Raw genomic sequence first — 23,855 nt, forward strand, 5'->3', positions numbered from 1 at the left:
GCAGTTCTCTGCAAACCCCAGATCTGTACTGTGAGTCAGTTAGGAAGGAGCCAGTCCATATGTAAATATTTTAGCTGTGAACTAATCTCTTCCTCCAGTTTAAGGCTGAACTCCCAAGACTGGAAAATACAAGGATTGGATTGTATTGACCACACCTTCTTCTGCACATTTGTGCCTGATCTTGACAGCAGCGCACAAAGGTCTCTCTGATGAGGGGTTCAAAACACCTCTGAAAGCAGGTTTTACTAGTGTGTGCCTTCCCCTTTTGTATTTTTGTCATGACTAGTAGTTCCCTCTCCAAACTGAGAAGTGAAAGTAAGCTGTAGGAAAAATAAAAATCCATGGCAAATGAAAAGAACAGTTGTAGAACAAGAATGAGCTAGTGGAGGAAGAATTTCCTCTGGCTAGGACCTCATGGCAGCCTAATCCTGTGTTGCAAGTGCTGAATCAAGAACACTGCAAGCAAAAAAACCCCAAACATACGCAATGGGCAACAGCTAGTTGTAACGTGTGCGTGGAGAGCCAGGTAGTCACTCTGGGATTTGTCAGTGGTTTGTTTGTCTCTGTGCTCTGGACAAAAGCCAACACCTGAGAAAGGGTGAGCCAGGCTGCAGACTAGTGCAACGTGCAGGTGGCATCACTTCAATAGCAGAAAGGCTGGGATGGCTCATGGGTAACAGACTTAGACATTCTGAAAAATAAGTTTAGAAGTGGGGGAGAGGAAGACCTGCAATTGCTAGGATGGTAATCTCAAATCTTCCTCAGATCTTTAAGCAAAGCAGTACCTACCCCCATCTACCTGCATGTATATGTAAATAATGAGACCTGTGACATTCTGTATGGCCACTCTTTCAGTGAAGCCTGTTTTAAAGTCAGCAGTCATTGCAGCAGTAATTCTGAACCTCTCGGTAGCTAAGCCTTACTGAAAAACTGGCAATGCTCTGCATAGTGCCAGCAAAGGCTGAGTTAACTTGAGTCTTGCTCTACTCATGGCCTCTAACAGTGTGTTAGAGAAATCATTGCAGTAGGAGCTGTGTTCCCAGCAGCAAGGCAAGAACGGAGACTGCAGCTTGCATTGCTCAAAACCTAGACAGAGAGGTTTGTACCTATTTTCTGCTTTCTGGAGGCAGCAGAGTGGGAATTATGACTTGCTGGATTCAGTTACTTATTTATGTTGATTATCCATTAGGACTGAGTTTAACAACTCCATAGTCAGATATTTTTACATTCTCTCCAAGTGCAAGAAAAATATGTACATAAAGGGAACTGAGAGCATCAGCTAATGGCAGACTAACACGTGCTTATATAATGGTACAGGGACTGGAAGTTCCCTGCTGTTCTGCAGAGAGAAAACATAGTTTAGAAACATCTCCTAGGAAGGGAAAAACCTCTCCACTCCTTTTCCCCCACACAATCTGCTACTCGATGAGTTCACGTTTCAGCAGTGCCAAAGGAGGCCTTTCTCAGCTGCTGTTCCCCAGACCTTTCCATGTTCCCGCCTCTCTGCTACAATGCAGAGCTCTCTGAAGGTGGCAAAACCAGGCACTTCAGCACAGCTACCAAGAGCTGCCTGCCATGCAAAACTACCAAGCTCTTCTCATTAGGAAGGGGTGCTTCATGCCCGATTAGCAAGAGAAACAGGACTGACCAGATTCCCTGCTAAGGGACAGCTATCCTATGCCGCATGTTTAGTAACAACAGTAAACAGAGGGACTGCAAAGTAATTTTCATCAGTTACAAATTCTCTTCTAGAGTTCATTGCGGGACTAAACCGACCTTGATATACAACCGTAAGCAATCCTTAAGGAAACCTTACCATCAGAATTTCACTGTAGAGAACATACTCATGTAAAATGGGCAGCAGGTTTTCCGAGAGCCCTGCCATTCGCTTCTCCGTAGCCTTGCAACACTTGTCGATGCAGGTGGCAACACCCTTGAGGGAGTCTGCTATATCTTCTTCTGATGCTGACCACAGTGTATGGATGGGGCCATATTCCTTCATTTCATTAAAATACTCTTAACAGGAACATACACACATATTACTCTTTTGTTCATTAATAGACGTCTAAGTGATACTAGTTACAACCCATATTTATTGTGAACAAAGCAAGAGATTGAGGCTAATGTTTAAATTTGTTAAAATGGCCAAGATAAGTACACTGCAGTTCATTGCTTCTGAAAAACCTGATCAATTATTGTATTGTAATGAAGTAGTTCCTATAAATCTATCAGCAAAAATGCCCCAGTCATTTTGAAAGGACACACATACTCAAACAGATCTGAAGAGCTGTATTCAGATCACCCAGTGACCTCAGTTACTTCATGTGGCCTTCATACAGAGGGACAGGAGCCATAGCAGCCCACAAGAGCCATCGATCCGACTTGCTTCTACTGCCCTGAATTCCTCAGTATGGTAATATTCCAAAACCCTTCTCAGTTATTAGAAACTAGTAGCCTTGGTATGTCCCAAAAGCTTCAGAAGACACACTCCAGTTCTGCAGGTTTTCTCTCCTTTAGTAGTCTTTATTAAGCTAAATATAAGGATATCCTACAAATTATTTCTCTTATGTCTCTAGGCCAACTGTTAATCTGTAAGCAGAAAGAAAGTCCAGAATTCACTGTGCTATTTGGTAGGGCTAAACTTGGGCAAGGCTGGATATGACCTGGAAGCTCCTGTTCACAGGAGTATACTGTGAATGCATTGGTCATGTATTGAAAACACAATTTTCACCACAATTGAATTTAAAATGGAGAAATGGCCAAGAAAAGACACAAAGCAGATGTTTGCCATGAAGAGTATAATTTTTTTTTATGTTAATTGGAAAAAAAAATGTAATTACATGTAAGATGTAATTCATAATGCTACGGTAAACTACTGTAAGAAGGAATGTTCTCTGAAGAACAGGTTATCAACAGTTCATATCCACAGTAGTGCAACTTGCACATGCATGTTCTGCCAAGTGCTATTTGGAAAATCTAAAAAGAAGATATAACCTACAGCATTTGGGAGCATGTCAAAAATGATAAGGTTTTCCAATAAATATTTTGGCACTGTTGCCTTGAACCTATGGACCTCAGCCAGCTATTTTCACCCAAATGTACAATATCAAAAAGAACTCTTTTCACCAAGATGTATTTTCCTTTATAAGACCCCTCCAATTTAGTGAGGACGTGCTGAGATTTGGTACTTCACAATAAAGCACAAGGGCTCATATTAAAGAACACAGTGCAGGTCTTCAAATTATATTACATTGACAATAAAATCCCTCAAGTGCTGACCAGTAGAAATTCCACTGAACAGGCCTGACATCAGCATCAATCTCAGAAAATCAGTAATTTAGTGTTCCAAGAAGGTGTGCAAACTGCTGTTACTTAAGGAAAAAAATGAGATTAAGGCAACCTTCTTAAGAAAACTCTTAACAGGCACAGTTTGCCATGACAGAAATTATGGTCAACAGGAAAGCTATTAAAAATAAATCCGCTTGATTAGCACTGAAAAAAGGTGTGGAATGAAAAAAAAAAAAAAAAAAGAGATCTGGCATCTAGACAGTGTTTTGGCAGGAGACAGCACAGAAAACTTTTACGATTTACATACATTCCACTGAAAGTACAAAACAAAAGGTCATGCAGCTTTCCAAGAAGCACAAGTAACAAGATAGCCATACTTGCTACATTTTCTTCTTTCTAATTTCCTGATCAAGTAGTTCAAACACATGTTAAAACTCTTCCTATTAACAAGCTATTCAAATTAACTTGAAGGTCTCCTAAAACAATGACCATTACAAAAAGCACAGTATAAACACAAACCTTCCTTTCCTCTGCTTGCTGGAAAGAGTATTTTGCCTAGCACAATGAAAAGTTTTTCCAATACATTAATTTCTTAAATCAATAACAGTGATACTTTTTTCTACTTACCCTTTTCTTCCTTGTAAATTCTATGAGCTATTTTGTCTAGTACATTTATTTTCTGACTAAATGTTTCCATGTAATCATTCATGTCTGTAAACATTTCAGGACGGTTTTTAACTCCTCCCCTTACTGAGGATGCTACAGCTCTGACAGTCTGTCCCATCCTGCTCAGCAAACCCGGACCCTGCTTCTTGTGTGAGGAGAGTTCCTATGAAAAGAACAAGCCATGTTTACTTCCATGTACTTTTTGGTTTTGTTTCATTTTTTTATACAAAACTACATACATAAGCCTCTGTATGTATTTTTGTGCATATATCTTACTTTAAAATTACTAGGCCAGTGTCAGAACTGTACATGTCGTGCATGTATTAGTGCAGCCTTTCTGGGCAAACACAAGGATGCTGTGTATCACGCCCTCACAAGAATGATTAAAGATGGTCAAGAACCTTTGCCCTTTCAATCCTTTGGGGGAATTAGCTAGTTGGCAGTTTAGGCTTTGGAACAGGAAAGCAGAAGCAATGATTGCAGAAATAAGTCATTGAGAAAAGCAAACAATGTTCCAACTGGAAGAAGTAATCCATCTATTTTTTTGCAACTCTTTTTATATGTTGCTAGAATAATCTTTGCTGAAGTTCAGAGGCAAGCTTTTCTGAGTACAAACTCCAATTTTCAACTTGCAAAAATACAACAGGAAATTCAAAAGCTGCATTTTTCTTTTATGAGAATAGCATAACTTTTTTTTTTTTTTTTTTTTTTAAGCAGATGAAAAAGACAGTACCATGTCAAAACAGATGACATTCATATAATCTTAGAAGCTTATATGGATACTGAAAAGCATGCAGAGTTGAAATACTGTGAATTTGCCACCAAAATTAAAAATGCAGCAACAGAAACTGCTTTGGAAGGTAGAGCAATATTTATGGCCCCATGCATGATTACCAAAAGCACATAAGACAATGTTATCTCAGGGGGTGAATATCCCATAACCCCCCTGCCTTCTTCTGACACTGCTGTACAAACCATGGAATGACACTACTCAGTACTGAACTTGGGAGACTCCTGATATACTGTACTAATCAAAGACATGGGTTCACAGAACTGTAAATAAAAATAAAGTCATTTTACCCAGGCCTGTGCTGTAAGAAAAATTTTGAAGTCTTCATTAAAAGTTAAAGTTGGATGATCAGCAATACGGTTCAAAAATTTATGCAAAGCTCTCCTTCGAGTCTCAATGAATTCATCGCTAAATCGTTCCACCATTCCTTTCATTATGAATTTTTCAGGCAATGGCTAAAGGAAAAAGAAAAAAAATGTTCTATAATTTACATAATCTTAAAGGTATTATAATACTTCTACTTAATAAAACCACAGGTATACCCTGTAGAACCCACCATGCAAATACCAAATTGTTACAAAGTTACCACATTCAACAGGGGCATTAACAGAAGAATGCCAGTACAACCAAGGAGGAAGGACAAATTAATGCACATGGCACAATTACAAATGTAAGAAATACCTGTATGGGATTTTTAATTATCACATACGTATAAAGCTAATCAAACTAGGTTGGTTTAATGTTTGTGAGATTTCACAAACTGAAGAAGGACCTCAAACATCTGTTTAAAACTGTAGCCATCATATAAACAAATAAAAATAACTTAAGTTTTAGCAAACGAACAGGAATTATCAGTGTTGGATGTGCTTCTTCAAGTTTGCTCTTCAACCAAAGGAAATCCTGGTATCTTCTTCGAACTTCATATTCACTGGAGTCAAATGCACCACGGGTTGTCTAAAAACCAGAGGCAAGAAAAACAGGCCCAGGTCAGAATAGCAGAAAAAAAAGAACACAATAGTTTTTACATTTTGGAAAAAAACTGAGTACTTGAAGGGAGTGCACAGATTCTATTTTGCCCTTGTTATTTGCTTGCTGTTTAATTTTAAATTGCAACGATCAACTACTCAAAGAGACACATCCCCTTTTAGCAAGAAATCAAAGTTCTATTGTAAAAAAAAAAAAAAGAAAAAGCAAGCACTAAACTGGACACAGAATGACTAATAAGGCTTATCATTGTGGACAAGCTCAGAAAGTGTGAATTAGAAGAGCAGACAGTGACATGGATCGAGAACTGGCTAAACAATAGAGCCCAGAGGGTTGTGATCCATGGTGCAGTGTCCGGTTGGAGACTTGTGAAAAGTGGTATTCCTCAGGAGTCAACACTGGACCCAGTCTTATTCAACATCTTCATCAATGACCTGAATGAGGGGACAGAGTGTATTCTCAGCAAGTCTGCTGATGACACAAAGCTGGGAGGATTGGCTGATACACCTGAAGGCTGTGTTGACACATTCAGAGCCTGAAAACTTAAGCATATCATAGCAGTAACACTTCCTGTGCTGCTTAATGGATTCTGTGTCCCATCATCAATTCCAGTTCCGTAGCTCTTCGTTAGAACTTGCCAACAAACCTTTAATGCCTAGAAAAATGCTTATTACAGTGTTGCAAAATTGTCAGACCAGAAGATTTCGTTTATCACTGCTCTATCTTCTAGAATCAAGCACAAAGAGCTGTGTTTTCATTAAAGTAATGCATGCTGTTTAGCATTCATTGTTGCACAGAGATTTATAGTGCAATGCAAGTAAATTCTAAAAACCTCTAAACAAGCTTTTGCAATCTAAACATTTTTGATGGTTGAATAAACATTTTTCAAGGTACATGGAAGGAATGCTATTACTTTATCATCAACCAGCACTCTACATTCAATATGATAAGAAAGGATAGAATAGATAAAAAAGCAAAACCAATCCACTTTACAGCCCTTCTATACTTGCCAGAAGAAAAAATGTTCTTTTGTCTACAAAAACATGCATAAAGTGAAAATTATTGCTTGCAGCCTAACAAAGATAGCTCTCTTCCTACTCCTTAAATATTTTATTAATAACTGATATCTCCTTTTATTTAAGGGTGAATAATTCCCATTTGAAAATTTGGTTTTAAATTAATCTTTTAAAAAGAACTCAAAGTAAAATAAATTAACGGTGCAATTCTCAAAATGCAGTCTGCAGAGTACTTACTGGTAATCCCAGAAGACCTGACTAGTCTCACAAGCCTGACTTCTTTATTTCCAGTAAATATTTTTTATTCAGGACAGCCAAAAATACATTTAGTTGTTTCCTAATATTACTTTTTCATGGGAGAATTGTGGCAGTTTCCGCAGAAATCATAGGCAACTGTAAATGGGAAACCAATGCACATGTGATAAGGGACACTGTCATGACAAAAAAAATGGAATTGAAAGACTTCGTAGCAGGTAACATTTATGCAAGACAGAAGACTGCTAGCTTGCAAGTGATCCAGAAGTCATCAATAATTGTGCTAATACAGTGTCTTAGAACTGAATCAGCCTTTCTGCTGTTTTGTATTCCTGCTGAGGTTCACAACAGAAAATTTTATTCTCAAACAGGACTCATTTGGCTGCTGAATGTATAAGCTGCTTTCTCAGCATAAAAACCCTGAAGTACCTATGTATGTAGACTTACACTCCATTTTTTTTTCAGAATGTACTGCACAGTTTCATACGCTTTTAGTGGTCCATAACTCATGGCAAAATCAGTAAATTTAGTAATATCCCAGAGACTGGTAAGCAAGAAGAGTGAAAATACTACTACAGTTATCAATGTAATGGTAAGATATAACATGTAATATTATAGGCATGAGGCTTACCTTTGTTACTACTCTGTAGGTAATAAATGTTTCAATGGCTGTAATGTGGCTTTCAGGATCATCAACTGTAATGAACAGATCTCTTAATTCTGGTTCATCTTCAAATTTATACTGGTTTATCATTGATAAGGGAGATATTGGCATTGAAGGGCTGAATGAGTTTACCTCAGTCAGTGATGTATCCTACAGATAAAACATGAGAATATATCTTTATATACAAACACACATGCAAACACATAAGTCTCAGATGCTAAAATGGCAATCTTTTAAATACTCTGGTAAAACAGATAAAACATAGAGCAAATGAAAGAATTATACAGTATGTGGGAAATCTGTTATGCTTTTCAGTATTTGCTTCAGTTAGAATGTAAGAAACAAGAATGGGACGTGTTCTAAGACTCATGAAAGAGCAAAATGCTACTGTGTGACAGTAATGATATGCATAGAATCATAGAATACCAGCTAGAAAGGGAACCTGCCAAAGACTGTTAAAGTTAGGTATGAATCCAAGCATCCACTAATTGTGTAGGATAATTTACCAGGTTTATTAAAATTATTGGAAGCCAGTTACTCCAGAATTATGAAGTTTGAGTTATCTCTAATAACCTGAACAGACTGGATAAAAACCAATGAGTTTTAAAGAAAAAATCCAAATGAGATTTTTTTTTTTTTTTAATTTGATATTTCAGTTTCGATACATTTTAAAATAGAGATTGAAATAGAAAACAATTACAGAGACATAACTTTAAACTTTGAAAAAAAGAAAACCAGTAAGTAAGGATGCTTTACAAATTCGTTGCTTAATCTTTCTAAAAAAAAAAAAAAAAAGGAAAAAAAAAAAAAGAAGAGTCAAACCACTGTTTTGCTGAAGTGGAAAACCACTTTTTGATACCATCAACCACTTTCACCACAGCTCTCTATGAATATGCTCCTACAACAGCTGCTTGTGCTCACTACATTCAATGGTGATCACTCAAATGCTCAGAAACTGAGTGGAAATTAGAAATGGATTAAAAAAAAAAAAACACACCTCATTTTCTTTCTTAGATTCAAGTCTGGATGAGATCTACTAATCTAAAGTCTTGAAGGATATAGTGACTAGGAAACAAAAGTCAATTCACTAACACCATAAAAGAGCAAAATAAATGAATTATCACCAAAAAAATTAAATTTGGCTAGTTAAAACAATCACTATGTTTTAAATTGTATAGATTTATAGATTGTATAGATTTTTTTCTAATAAATCCAATGTAGTGAAGTATTTCTGTAAGAAACTTTAAAGTTAATCTGTTTTCTAGAAGTTTTCTGAAAGTGTAGTTAAGCCACACTAACTACCAAGTGGCAAAGCATTGCCCTTTCTGGTGCCTCACCAACTATGGAGCAAGGAGAATAGGGATATTGCTGAAGAGAAAACGGCTCAAGTGGCAGGAGTGGAAATGTAGGAGGCCACAGAAACTACAGACACAGCATCATCCCAAGGCTGACCTCACAGGGATGAGGAGCACACCATGGCAGTGCTGCTGAGCTCAGCAAGACCTGTTTTTTTTCCTTCAAATTCAACTGGATCTAAACTTTTTCTGGAACACATTCTCCTCTCCTGTTCTCCTACCTTAAACCTCACTGCCTACTGCCATCCCTCTCCTCTGGATTTATCAATGTACACTGACATATATGGAGTAGAAATTTATATTGAGAATTATGCACAGAAAGAACTGATGTACCAGTTGTCTTCCCTTATTTTGATACAGTTCTTTGAAGAGAGAGACAAAAGTAGAACAGAGGACTAAAGGCAATGCTTTGAAGATTATATAGCTGCTCACCTGTACACCTGTAAGTAATTTTATTTTCACTCAGTCTGTTCCTATACATAGTTTCTATCCAGGCAGCACTCTCCTGAGTGGTGGAGGATAAATAGAGAAGCTGTTTTCACTGCCACTAGCACTAGCTGGCCATGCACTACGTGAAGAATGAGGACTGCTAGTTCAGAGCAGCCCATGCGCTTCAAAGCGCTGAGACAAAGGAAAATTTCCAGGGAATGAAAAATGCATGTGAGCATGTAAAGGACTTAAACAGCCATGCAACTTGAGGAATAATGACTCTGGAAGGCTCAAATTGGATCAAGGCAAATGTGTTTCATATTTTCTCATTTTCCATGGGTCATTAATACCTTAACATTTTGTTCCTCCTTCTAGGTTGCTACTAAAAATTGCTCTATACAGGCAGGCTTCTGAAGGTGTATTTTTATATGGAAGGGCTTAGGAATATGTGAAACACAACATGGGTAATAAAAATCCATACAATATGCAGGTCTTCAGTTCTGTTGTAATACAGCTCTAGTGGTCACCCACATATGAATGAATGCCTGTGAGTTTTAAACAAGCATCTGTTTCTCTTTCTTTATCCTCATGATACTTCAGGTTTAGTTCCAGCAGTTCTTGAAGTCTGTGTGACATAAGTCTGATGTCATCCCAAAGAAAAAAGGTAAAAAAAAATATAATTTTCTATTTTATATACAGCTGTAATTTTGTGGTTGGAACTCTGCTTTTGTGTGCATACAGTTGGGGGCAGAAGGAGTTTTGTGGCACAGGAAAAACAATTATGTTTCTTGGGTTGTATAACTTAAAAAAAAAAAAAAAAGCAGCTTTTTTCCTCTTCATCCATGCAAAGAGAATGAAGATCCTGTCCCAGATACTCATGTCCTTTCCCACACCTCCCCCAGCTCCACCTACCTGCTGTACCCCTTCTCCCTTCCAAGTCCTTTCCCTGCTGACAGCAGTCAGCAGACTGTGTGTACCCATCAACAAATAATTTAATGCATTTTGATTTACTGGCCAGAAGACCAAATACATAGAAAATCTACAAGCTCTTGGCAGCATGAGGGCCTTGTTCTGGGTCTCCTTCCTCTAATAATTGCAGTCACCCCATCTTACTCTCATATTTGGCTACAATGGGTCAGTAAGACTGTAAAAGAAGTAAGGGAAGGAAAACACTCATACAGCAGGAGTGGCTCAAAGAACGCTGAGCACACAACTGAGCCTGCAGCTCTCTAGAGGAGACATTAAGCCCTGGGGTTTGCCTCAACACCACTCCTGTCCAGAGGAGGATCCTTGGACTTGGTGTGGCCTCACCTATCCCTCCCTCCCAGCAAGAATCCAGAGCTTGCAATCTTTTGAGACCAGGGATCCAAAGTAGGTTTGGACATAAAGGACGTGGTGGCAAAGTTTGTCTTGTAAGAGAATAGCTTAATTGTTGGAGTGTTCTTCAAAGAAGCAAAAATATTTAGGAAGACCAAATAGTTCCTTGGCCAAAAAAAAAATCACATATAAATCAGTCTCAAATCCTTTATCAACCTGTTACAATAGAAAATTTAGCCTCTTAGCAAGTCTGAAGTGCCATATACATCTTTTCCAGAAATAACATTAATTAAGTTTTATGTAATTATGAAGTGTGACAAACACTGTAAAACAGTTTGAAACAGCTGCTAAAGATTTTAAGCATTAACTAAAGTGCTGACAGCTTTGTCAATGCTAGGTGACGTCCCAGGTCCCAGACCGTATCAGTTAACAAGGAAGGCAAAGATTAACTGAGTGGGTGTAGTGATACATGGGGTACTCCCTACTTCAAAACAAATGGAAGAAAGCAGGTTGAACACCCTGCATTTGTGTGACTCTTCAATCAGCCCCCAGAGGTTCCATCTCTTAAAAAGACCCCAGAACTTTTTCCATGGTAATGGAAACTAGGATAAAGTGAAATGCGCGTCACATCATTAAATGCTTTATCAGAGTTGCCAAAGAAGATGCTAGTCTGTAACATTTGAGATATGTCACGGGATACCAGGTCAATCGTTTATGACACTATCAGTTTAAATGTCTATGAATTTTCATAAAAGAAAAGCCCTGTATTTACATCTTGAGTAATAACTTAGGGTATTGATGTTGACAATTTTTAAGAATCTCATTTTTCACCATTTTGGTAGCTGGTACATTTCATTGACTAAACTGAGACAAATGAAGTGGATGTCAGCGTCAGGCACTGAACACTACACTGTCTCTGCAGTCCTGCCTGGCCTGCAAATGCTGCACCACTGCCCTAAAGACACTGGCCTCTGAAACTCCATTGAGATACAGTGTAAAACAAAGTGGTCCTGAAACAGTACATTATGGAAAAATCATTTTTACAAAACTTAGTCCGAAGCAACATGTAGCTTGTCAGTTTCTCTTGAATATATGGAACATGAAAAAATGGGATGTAATCCCCAGTCGGCCTCAGAACTGCATCTGAAAGCGAACTGTGAATTTCTGGTCTATGTATAACCGCTAAACGCAGATGTACAGGCTTTGGAAACAATGCTGTATTTTCACATAATATGACAAATGTTCTTGTTTGCAGAAATAAGTTATCATGTGGCATGCATTAATAGTAGTTAAGATTTAAATAAGAAATATTTGGTATTAATCCAAGTAGCAGAAATCTAAAGATACAGACATTTGCTATATAGCAGCATTAATTCCTATCAGCTGCACTGGTTTGGGTATTTTTTATTCCCAAGGAGCACGGCTTTCGGCAAGCAAGCAGCATAACTGTTGATATGCTGTGTTGACAGGCAGATACCTCATGCAGAACTGCCTGAGCTTACCTAGTAAAAGCAAAAGGATTAAAAATCTGAAACAAACAACTACAATTATATTTTAGCACTGCTTTTGCATGCAAGTTCAGTGAATCATCTTGCTGTGTCAGACCTAGACCTGTACTCTTCGAGAAAATAAAATTTCGCTAGACCCTAGTTACGATTCAGACAAACTCAGATAACTTGGTAAAATTTATCCTGACCTTTTGCATATTACAGACCATTACATGACTAAATATCCCCTTTCTGGTTTTAAAATCCATGAATTGCAAGAATTTCACTACATTCAAAGTTTAAATACATAGCTCCTAAGAATGAAGCTCTTATTCAAATGCTTTTTTTCATGCATACCAAAAAACATATAGTATACAGAAAATTAAGAAATGTCAATGTAAATTCATATGACAATCAGTCCTACTGCAAATACATTCAGTGTCACATTTTCAAAAAGGAAACATATCTACTTTTTCTCTCCAGTGCCACACATCCTATCATACCGCAGTTTAGAAGTCTCAGAAGGTGAGAATGGCCTTAGCCCCCTAGATACATTTTTTCTCCACTGTAGCAATCTGTATGTCCTTATGTTATATTTTAGATGCTACCTTGGTAATGTCAATAGATCCATGACATGCTCTCTTCTTTAATGGCTAAGAAGGCAAGAGGTAAGTCTTGTCTTATCCAAATCAATAAAAAATGAGAAACAATAAATGCGGTAGCCATACTGCCCTTCATTGCTTTAACTAAAATCTGCAACACTGTAAAGACTGTACCTAGATTAGCACCGAGCTAACTGTGTGCTTTGAGAACATGGACCCTACCATATCGTCAGTTACATTCAGTTTCTTCCCTTCATCAAATGACAGATGTTACCTCCCTAACCTCCTATGTGAAGGTCTAGACTTTATCTTTTAAAAGAAAATTCAAACTGAAACTTGAAAATATTTATTTATATTTAAGTCCAACTGAAATTACTAAATACAACTGTTTATTTAATTTACAGATACATATATGGTACATGACCAATGCGATAAGGTTACAGCGAGTCCAGATTACTTTGCAGATTTAAGGTAGGAGCAGTTATGACTTGCACAGCTCGTCTGAAGTAGCAACCCCCCCTTTTCCTGCGCTGCAGCTGCCTGGGGCCGCCTGGGGCCCCCGGCCCCGGGTGACTTCTGCGCAGGGAGCGGAGCCCGCCCGCCCGAGCGCGGGGCTGCCGGGCAGAGGCCGCGATCCCCACCCGGGGCGGGGCCGTCCCGTCCCGTCCCGTCCCGTTCCCCCGGGCGCACGGCGGGGCAAAGTGCCGCCGAGCGAGCGGGAGGCCGGTCAGCAGCCCGCCCGGCCCCGGCGCAGCGCGGCCCGGCCGCTGCCGTACCTTGCTGAACACCTCCAGGTCGTCCTCCTCATCGTCCAACGCCAGCACCTCGGCGGCGGCAAGCAGCGGCCCGCGGGCCGCGCCGGGGGCATCCGCGGGGCAGTCGGCCTCGGCCACGGCGCTGGCCCCTCCCCCGCCGGCGGGGGAAGGTAGGGGGAGCGGCGGCCCCGGCACCCGGCCCTCTGCCTCCATCCTTCCTTCCTTCCAGCGCGGGCGCTGGCACCGCCGGAGCCTCTCCCCGGGGGCCGCAATTGGCCGCCCGCCGCTCCCCCGCCCCCGGCCCGGCCCGCCCCGGGGGCGCGCCCAGTGCGCAGGAGTAAAAGCAGCGGCGGGAGGGCGGCCCTGCCAGGCTGGGAGGAAGCGGGAAGCGGAGCCGGGCCGGGCCGGGTCGGGTGGTGCCTCCCGGCTGCGGGCCGGCCCCTCAGGGCGGCGGGGCTTCGGCTGTGGGGGCCGGTCGCGAGGCGAGGCGGCAGCTGCTCCGCACGGTGCCCACGGGTGGTTTTGTGGGGGCGTCGGGGCGTTCATGTGTCACTGGCTTCAGCCCGGGCCGCCTCCGGAGTTCCTGAGGGGCTGGGCGTGCCGGGGGCTGGGGTCAGCCGCCCGTGGTTTGCCCCCCGCGGGGGATGGCTCGGGGGGTGCTGCTGGAAGCAGTGTGTGCCGTGCCTCGGGACGGAGGGTTTGGCAGAGCCCAAGAGCCGTCATGTTGTGTCCTCGGGAGTGCCGGGCGGTGACCAGCGTACCCAGGCTTTCCTTCTGACTCTGGGTCGGTCTCTTTCTTGCTGGGCCAGCAGGGCAGCAGCCGGGCTGTCTGCCTTGGAGGTGGAGGCTTAGCCCTCCCTTCTTCGTGGGGCCTCGTGTGCCTTCTGATGCGAAGCCAGAGGTTACTGTGGGTTCAGAGTAGCTTGTGAGAACAAATCTACACAGTTACATCTGAAAAGGACTGAGGAACCAAACATTTCAGCTTCTGGGCTGGACACCGGAGCTCCTCTGGTGCTGGGCAAGGCACCTGAGTCTATGTGTGCACAGTGTAGGCTGAGGCACTTGGTTTTAACAGGCTGCATCTGAAGTGTCTGGAGTCAAGGGGAATTTTGTTGTTAATCTGAGCTTCAGGAGTCCTGGGTGGGTACTGAAAAAGGCAGATAACACCATAATCTCTATGACCCTTGACTCCTTTGCTGTCAAATTAGAAAAGGCAAACCCTGTAATCAAACAAAAGTATTTTGAAAAGTCTTCATTCTCTAAGCACGTCTGGCAGTGGATGAGGAAATTAATTTGATGTTTCATGCTTTTTAGTGAATCTTGAGCCACAACTTGACAGGAGAAAAACCTTGAAAAGCAAACAAAAAAAACCCCAACCCAAAACCCATTCTAAAAGTGAGAGGGAGCTGTATGGGCTGGGGAACAGCAGACCTTTGCACAGCAGTGATTGCAGATTTTAGCTGACAAGGATTGCTGTAGTAGGTCGGTCTCTTCCAGGGACCAGCCACCAGAGGGAGATGGGATGCGCCTTTCTGGCTGCTCGGATGGTCGCTGACGGCGAGAGTGTGTTTCAGTAAGTTAGAACAGGCACTTTGTAGTTTTAAAATAACGACTGGCCCCGCACGAGATCCTCAGATGTCTTTTCCTTCTGACTCTGTGTAAACTGTCTCTGCCCTGCTGCTGTTTGCTGTGGCCCAGCTCTGTTCCTCTGAGGAGGCTTGGATTTCTCTGGTGTGCTGCCTTCCGTGCTGGCTGCCTCAGGCCTCTGGCTGGGTCTGCTCACTTCCAGGCTCTGCAAGATACAGGCTGGAGTTGTATGTGGTGCAGGTGCTTCTCATCCAGTGTCAAATTAAAGCTCTTTCCACCTCTGCATCTTTTACAGTTCCTTTCCAATGTTCTCACTGCTTCTGTATCCTCTCTTTACCTTTGGGTACCAGCTACTGATGAAAAGTGAGTATCAGAATATAAATTTTCTACTGTTTCTACTCTGTTCTTTGTACATCAATGATAAGAAAAGTGTAGCTAGTTTGTTTTCTGACTTTATATAGGTAATGGATTATTTTTTTCCTTTGATTTTTGCCTTTATTTATTCCTAAGTCCCACACATTGTGCCAGAGGCCTATAGCTTTTCTGGACAGAGTAAGCACCTACAACCTGCCTGAGTTTATAATGTGTCTGTGTTTAAATTCAGATGGTATGTTCAGATGGTATGTGAGGCAATAACAAAATAAAAGAAAGCTCATTGACGATCAGAATTCCAAACAGCACACATCAGAGATGATAAATAAGGGCCAGCAGTCAAAGAAGGTGTACTGTAGGCTTGAATACTAAGGCTGTCATCTGGATCATGCTGATTTTTCAAAGTTTTACCATTCTCTTGGGTTCTTTATTTCTGTTTGAGAGAAATCTCACTACATGCTTTAATTAGATTTTTCTCATAGCTTTTTATTAGATCATTAATCAAGCTTAACAAGACATATTTTTAGATTCCTTAGTGGCAGTGCTTATCTTTTTGTTCTTCATATTTGAACTACCAATATGTGATGAAAAGGTATTAATTGTCCTTAGCACTAGGAAAATATGCATTGCATTTAACAATTTATTTGAATTTCTATTCGTTGCCAACAGGCCCCATGTTTTCTGAGCTCCTTGGATTTATGCATTTAACCACTGATATCCTTCCCTGAACCTGTAACTCTTGGCAAGAATTAAGGGTCAGTATACTGGATGTTGTTATGCCATGAATGTTATTGCCACACTTTTTTTTTTAAATCTATTTCACTGAGATGATACTGGACAATATTTTGCTAAATACATTTTAACATTTTGTAAAATATGGTGTTTTCAAAATACCTGTGCAATCTGCATTAAATATTCAACCTTCCCATCCTCTCCTACTTGGGAACACTGGGTGGAGTGTTCACATATGCCAGGACTGAGCTGCAATGGTCTCCAACTTTTATTTATTCACTTAAGCCCAAAAAGCTATTTTGTGTTACAAAAAATGTCAATATTATTCCTACTTGCATTTTCCTTTTTTCTTTGGTAAAAGTGTTGATCGTAGCTAGTAATCCCTTCCAGAACTGCTTTTTCTTGAACAAATTAAATTTACAAACACTGAAGCAGAACCAAGCTATTCCATCGCTCTCATGTGCAGGCTGCATGTGATCCCTTTATGCCATGATGCCACTTTGAATACTTAATGTTGACTTGTTGAGTTTCACCAACTGCACAGTGATATGGACAGGATTAAATCTTGTTTTATTTGATCAGCTCTCTAGTCAGGCAGTAGTGTGGTATGAAAGGCTCATGGTGTTTTACTCTGTTCCACCACTGCAGTGCAAATAATAAGCATATTAGTGAATCTGCTGACATTCGGCACCTTGACACAAATGAGAACGTTTTTCTAGGTCTGAAATGCATTTCAAGTAGCATTCTTGTCAGGGTTGTCTAGTGTATGAGCAGAAGTCGTGATGTTTACACCCAGAAAATATTTTGATGGTGAATGAAGGACTGGCCTTCATATAATACCATTTATTAGAGCAAGCTTTATAGTAAGCTCCATATAATGGCACAAAATAAGGTTAACTATTTGTGTTCCATGCCTAAACTGGCAATGGATTCTGAGCATTAAAAATCTAAGGTAAATTGTGAGCTGCTAGGCTTTTCAGCTGCCTGTTGTGTTTTGGTTGAAAGGTAACTGTTATCTCTTCTGTTATTTTTGTTATTATATTAAGTTTGGAAGGTGCTTTAATTGGAATATTGCAAAATTTATCTCTCAGACAGTGGATATCCTCCAAGCTTATTTTTTTTCAGAGACTGTTGGACTGTCTTTGCTTTCTGACTGGCCAAAGGAAATTGCAATGTAGTGTACTCATAATCATGTTATCTCTTTCATGGCTGCAGATCATTTTTATGACATTGTAGATGTACAAAGCCCTGATGAATATCTAGAGGCTTGCTATCCTTTTAAGTTATGTGACTCTGCCAAGTTTTAGATGTGAAAGTATTCCAGGTGAAGTGTTACTGGTTTTCATAATCTTCATAATATCTAAAAATAGTTGCCAAGCTTCATTGGATATGAAACCATTGATTTTTTTTTTTTTAAATACTTTGCACTGTTGTTAGAGTCCATCTCTTCTAATCTAGCATTTTGTCTTCTGCTGAAGGAATGTTTTCATGTTTCCAAATAATTGCTGCTGTACTTCATGGCATGAAATATTAGAGTATCTCCTGGTCCAGAGTTATGCTGTGAATGCCTTAATATTTTTCATACCTTTAAAGGTTTATTGAATTAATTTTATAGATGAATCTAAGTTTTTTTTCTATTTTTATTTTTCTTATGTCTAGTTTGGGAACTTTGAACTTCAGGTAAAAGGAAACAGATTGATGCTGTGCCTCAGTTAACCTGTTTATCAGTGACCATGTGTAGTTCTGTTTGCTAAATAACAAAAGAAATTGCAGTGACTGATATGAATGTTACTAATTTACAGATCTCTGCTTATAGCCTATTTATGTTGAAGAATTCTTTATTTCAGCTGTTGCAGTGTAATGCACAGGCTCTGAAAATACTGTGCACGCCTGTGATCATTGTTTGACCTCTTAGGCACAGGGCTTGCCATTGTTTTGAGGATTATTCGCCTTTCCAGGATTTCTTTAAAAGGATTTAGCAATCTTTAATTGTTCATTTTCAATGACTCTAAAAAAAACTTTACCAAAGAGAGCTGGCAGGTAGGTGAGCCTAGTCAAATCAATCCAGGAGGCACAGTGTCATTGAATTAACTCTCCATATTAATGATGTTTTAATTATTATTATTTTTTTTAGATGAAAATTTTGTGCCCCTTTTGTCTTAGTATATTACTACCAGGATAACTATTAAGAAAGTTTTTATGTGAAAGGTTTTTTTTGGTCCTCAAATTCACATCTGAACTGTTGACATAAAACCAGGATCAACGTGCAACCAAATTAACACTTTAATAATTATTGATATAAAATATGTACATAGTAATTCATAAAACATGTGGAAGATTCATTCTATAGCCACACTACCACAGAATCTTTCACTTTTATCTTGTATCACTGACCTCTTCCATAAAACTCTGTACAATATTAACTGTAAATGATAGTGGTTCAAGGTCGTTCTTGCTAAAAACTACCCCTTTTGTTCTACAGAGATCAGAAAATGTAAAAATACCCCAACAGCCCATTATCATAGTGCAGAAACAAAAGTGTGGTCATGGACAGTAGATTATGACCCAGAGGAAAGAATGTGAACATGGCTGCAGAGGGAAATATCAAGTGATGTATGTGAAACTGCCAAAGTGAGAACTGCAGCTGAAGGAAGCAAGCCAGCAGTCTAACTACGATCAATATCCAGGTTAAGCAAACAATTACAGTCTGCTGGACTTGGAAGGAAATCCACACTGCCTGACAGGGTAACTACAGCATCTTCATGTTTAAATTCTGAATTTACTTCATAGATACCTTTATTGATATTTACACAGAGTGTAACTGATCTAGTTGGGGTTTTTTGCAACCTGTCAGGCAAAGGCTGCTCACAGTTTTTGAGGAGCTGGTGTTAAGTGCTTGCAAACAAATTATGCATATCAATTAATAGTGGAGGTTGTTTTAAAAATCTGGAAACTGGTGAGACTTGGAAGTCACAAAAAGAGCAATGTATATGATCAGACAATAAGACTAGACAGGAAAGCAGGCTTATGAAAAAATAAAAAATACAAAGGATTAGGGTACTTTGTCAGCACTGAGCTTGCCCAACATAGAAGGCATCAACCCTAGAATGGGAACAGCTGTGTTTACAACATTTTAGGATATTTCCCTTATTAAATATTAATATGTGGAAAAGCTCTTGTGTGAAAACTTGGCAATTGGTCCAACACAATATCCTTTTTTTCTTTGCAATATTTGCTATAAAATTGCTAATAGCTCAGGATAGTTTCAACACCATTTAAAAAAAAAAAAAAGCCTAAGCCCAAAAAAAGAGCTGAGATAGATCTATAGATAAAATAATATTTTTTTACATTTTGGCTTGATCTTATACTCCCTACTGGGGCAAAACTTCTTGGGAAGCCTCAGAGTTTTCCTAGCAACTTGCATGCATATGAAACTATTAGTATACTAGACAGCTGATCTACTATTATTCCATTACTTTATATTTAACCCCAAATAATATCTTTATATGTTAAAAATAGCAGTTGAAGAATATTAGTTGCCCTTTACTCAGGGCAAATGAAATACAATGCACCAGCTACTGCATGTTCTCTTACTGTTACATGTCTGGTTTAGGATTAGCTAAGGCAGGTAATGTATCTGGTGGGAATGCTACACAGTGAGCATGTGAGTGGGGTGTGACTTTATTAATTTTGTAGCCCAAAGAAGCAGTTCTGGGTTTTTTCATTCTATTTCCTCTTAGCCTTGGTGTGTTTGCACTGTGTACAATTTTGGAACCTCTGTCTTCAAAATTGGTATTTGTCTCCAAATATTGGGAAGAACCATTGCCAAATTCTAGAAAACAACAGGAAACAATTCAAATGTCAAGACTTTATGCCAAGACCTAGTCCAAGACAGAGTGACTTTGCACAGGGTGGTCAGACTGCATCTGCAAGAGCTCTGGATCAGTCTGTGAAGCAAGTATTCCAACAGATGTGACTTACAGTAGCTGCACAAGTTAAAACATGAGAAAGACCAGATTGGTCTGTATCTTAGAGGGGAAACAATGGATAAATTGTGTCCCTATTTTATTCAGCTGATTTTGCACTTAGGAGTGATGTGATAGCAGAGCACTTAAGACATTGATCCAATGTAGTTGCAAGAGAACTTGTGTGTGAAATTAATTTTGTGGATGGTCAGTGGCATTGAAAGACTGTATTCTGGTGACTTACGGTGAATTATGTAGTTAGACAGCACTGGCACTTGTTTTCCACTGAGAAAGAGGAAAGTTGTTAGGTAAGATGAAATTGCAGGGGAAAATAGGTTTACCCCCCCCCCCTGCTCCCAGGAATTAAATCCCTATCACATTAGATGGAAGCTTAAATACATAAAACTTCTTTATTCATCTTTCTGATAAACGATTGCTAGAAGGATGCTATAGACTTAAAAAAAATGGAAATTAGTATAGGAGAACTTGAGATGTGTGTAGTACAATATTTACACTTAACCTGATCCATAGTGTGAAAAAGTCTGGAAATTGGAAAGGTCAGTTGCTTCTGCTTTAGGTGTATAACTGTACTTTTCTTATCTGCAAAGCAAAGCTGCATACTATTTTTTACTTTACTGAACTTCTGAAGCCTTAACAGAATAATATGTTGGGTTTTTTTTCCGTGGCATTATCACTTAAGACAGGAAGTGACTATATGCAAGATTCCTTTTTGCCACCTGTGACCAGGTATGCTGCAGTAGTTGATGTTCTGTAAGAATTTCTCTTTAAATTTTCTTAATTATTTATTCTACCGAATTGTTCATATTTCTAAACTGTTTATGAAACAGTCGAGCATTTTAGACTGGTGTCCGCTGGCCAGAGAGGTTGTGGAGTCTCCTTTGCTGGAGACATTCAAAATCCACCTGGACACGTTCCTGTGTGATGTGCTCTAGGTGATCCTGCTCTGGCAGGGGGTTTGGACTAGATGATCTTTTGAGGTCCCTTCCAACCCCTCAGATTCTGTGATTCTCTGTAACTTTATCCTTAATTTTACATGCATACCTAAATGTAAATAATGTGCCTGATACGGAGTGAGGAAAGGAGGCTAAGGGAAACAGTGAAAGGAATCATGATAGCTATGGACTTAAACCCAGAAGGAAAGATTTAAATAATCCTCTGGTTACATAACATATTTAGAAGTATGAGCTAGTTAATTAAGCATTTTTTCTCATTATTATTTTTTTAGTACAAAAAAGCAAATAACCTACAAATCTATACAGGAGCTAAAGGACTGAGTCTCCAGTAAAAGTATGGCCTGGAATACTGATGGCTTTAGAACAAAATTATACCTATTTACACATGAATAAGTCAATTTTTAGGTAACCAAAATGCAGAGTGAAATGGATACAAATGGTCAAAAAGTAAATGACATGTACTCCTGCATGGTGAGGAAGCTGAAAATAAGGAAATAGCATTGGTACTCTGCCTCTGCAAACTGAGATTGGCATAATTGGTAAAATGAGTCTGAAACTAAGAAGCTGAGGGGTAAGGCTGAGAGATTTTGGGATTGTCCAGCCTATCTCCTGTAAACATAGGCACTGAGTTCAGGTATCTTCCAATGATGATGGAGTTAGCAGCAAGCAGAAACACGGGCAGCAAGGAGGGAAAATAATAATCTGCGTAACAACAGTCAGACCAGTCTGGTCCAGCTTCTTCTGCAGTGTGAGGGATGGATTCCTTCTTTGGACTTGTTCTGTCAGCCCTGTGCTGATGGGTGCACCCCTGAAAGTGACACATGGTGCCACTGCCACCTGCCTGTCCTCTGTGGCTGTGCGGGGGCGGCTGCTGGTGCGGCTGGGGGGAAAGAGTTGGACATTTGGCAAGGAAAGTGAAGCTGACCCTGCTGGAGGGAAAAGCAATAGGCCAGAGCAGTTCTTCAGTTAGATGCTATAATCAGCAGAAGGATTTTGATTAATCTGGATGAAAATTAATGGTCAGAGTAATTAAAGTGTTTGTATGCAAATACATATACATACAATTAAGGATGTTGGAAGGATTACAAGAATGTAGTGGATAAATGGGTGTGGAATGGGATATGGTAATCAAAACCAATATAATCACACATTAATTTGTAAGGTAGATTAAAGAAAGAAGTAGCAATAGTGTAGCTTTATCATTTGAATCAAAAAAGCACTTCAAAATCAGGGAATGATAGAAAAAATCCTTTAATTTTGTGAGACTGTAGGATTGAATTTGGTTACTAAAAGAGATCTTGTTAAAGCATTTTATGTTTTAACATTTTGTGCATGGTTAAAGCTGTAAGTACTACCAGGAGTTGTGACCATATGGATGGGCAGCCCTACATATGGAAGTACTTAACTTCTTCAGTATAGCTTGGAGAACAAATGCTAATAATACTGTTTATTCCTGCTGGTAATAGCTGGCACTTTTTTCACTTCATTGGTAAGAGGCCAACTTTAAGGTTTCATTTAAGTAATGAGGATATAGATGAGCTGACTGAAGAATGTATGGTGTATGATTCAGATAAAATTAAATGACAAGAATAGAACAAATAGGTATGTAACTGAGGAGTTTAAAGCTTGATACTCTACAGATATGAGTAATTAAATCAATCTACCAAAGCTCAGGAACTAAAATGTGGAGGAGGTCTGGAACTTTCTTACTCAAAAGTTTGAAAACTATCTGGAATTAATAACCAGAACAAAGGAAACATTGTAGAAAGAGTCTAAGTGGATCAATAGCCATATAATTAAAAATAACTTACAAGAATGAAAAAAAGATTGCAGAAAGGACTGACAGGCAAAGAAATCTATGCAAAAGTAAAGAAGCATAAGGTGAATTGAACAAAAGTCAAGCAGAGCTAGACCTTGCACTGGATATTAAACATGCAATTACCTCAGCCTTAGCAAGCAGTTTCAGAAACAAACCACTAAGAAAAACATGGGGTCACTGTTCAGGTTAAATGTATGACCCTAAAAATAAGAAAATCCATTATTGTCTCTGTGATGCTGCTGATGGTGGTGGGAAATTGAGATTGTTTAGTAGGAATGAGTCCACAGGCTTTCAAATAAAAAATATTGCAACTGTGACACAAGCAGAGCAGCAGTTTGACTTAGTGAAGGATGGTGATCAACAGACCACGAGACCAGCTTATAAACTCTCATACCTGTTACTGTATGATAGCAAATATGTCGTGACTAGGGAGAAGTAAAAATGATACAGATGGTTAGAGATGCATTAGTCCAACCTGGAGGCTTTAGAAGAGAAGTTGAAAGGAATCCTTCCTGCACCTGCCAGTGCTTGACTGATACCACCTTTAGTTCTAAGCACTGGGCCATCTCAGGATCGCTGCAGTCAGCAGCATGCTTAACTCTCATCAATGACCAGGGCTTATTAGGGGCCAGTTTACCTCACCTGCAGGCTGAACACAACTTCTGAACAAACTGTACCTTTAGGTAACATGACATTTTTTTGTGTGTTTGAGCATGGGTCAGTCTAGCATTTTTTCTTAATTCTGTACCTGTAACTTAATTTTGGCACAATGTGCACATCAAGATTTGCACAAACATG

General features: G+C 39.6%; 1 protein-coding gene and 1 long non-coding RNA gene across 2 annotated transcripts in view; one reads left to right on the forward strand and one right to left on the reverse strand.

The window, feature by feature from the left end:
- The window catches only part of SNX7 (sorting nexin 7), a 30,331-nt gene extending 16,457 nt beyond the window's left edge, over positions 1-13,874 (reverse strand). The window contains exons 1-6 of the mRNA XM_051624542.1: positions 13,630-13,874; positions 7,631-7,813; positions 5,588-5,698; positions 5,035-5,199; positions 3,916-4,117; positions 1,817-2,016 (exon numbers count right to left, since the gene is read on the reverse strand). Coding sequence (XP_051480502.1) covers positions 1,817-2,016; positions 3,916-4,117; positions 5,035-5,199; positions 5,588-5,698; positions 7,631-7,813; positions 13,630-13,821 — 1,053 coding nt within the window. The 5' untranslated portion in view covers positions 13,822-13,874. The remainder of the gene's footprint in view (positions 1-1,816; positions 2,017-3,915; positions 4,118-5,034; positions 5,200-5,587; positions 5,699-7,630; positions 7,814-13,629) is intronic.
- Positions 13,875-15,429: 1,555 nt separating this feature from the next.
- On the forward strand, positions 15,430-19,039 carry LOC127386880 (uncharacterized). Its single transcript, XR_007890002.1, has 3 exons — positions 15,430-15,558; positions 16,237-16,322; positions 18,782-19,039. It is a non-coding gene; the product is annotated as an uncharacterized LOC127386880 (long non-coding RNA).
- The last annotated feature ends 4,816 nt before the right edge of the window (positions 19,040-23,855 follow it).

The sequence above is a fragment of the Apus apus genome, chromosome 7 (assembly GCF_020740795.1).
Source record: "Apus apus isolate bApuApu2 chromosome 7, bApuApu2.pri.cur, whole genome shotgun sequence".
NCBI classification, from domain to species: domain Eukaryota; kingdom Metazoa; phylum Chordata; class Aves; order Apodiformes; family Apodidae; genus Apus; species Apus apus.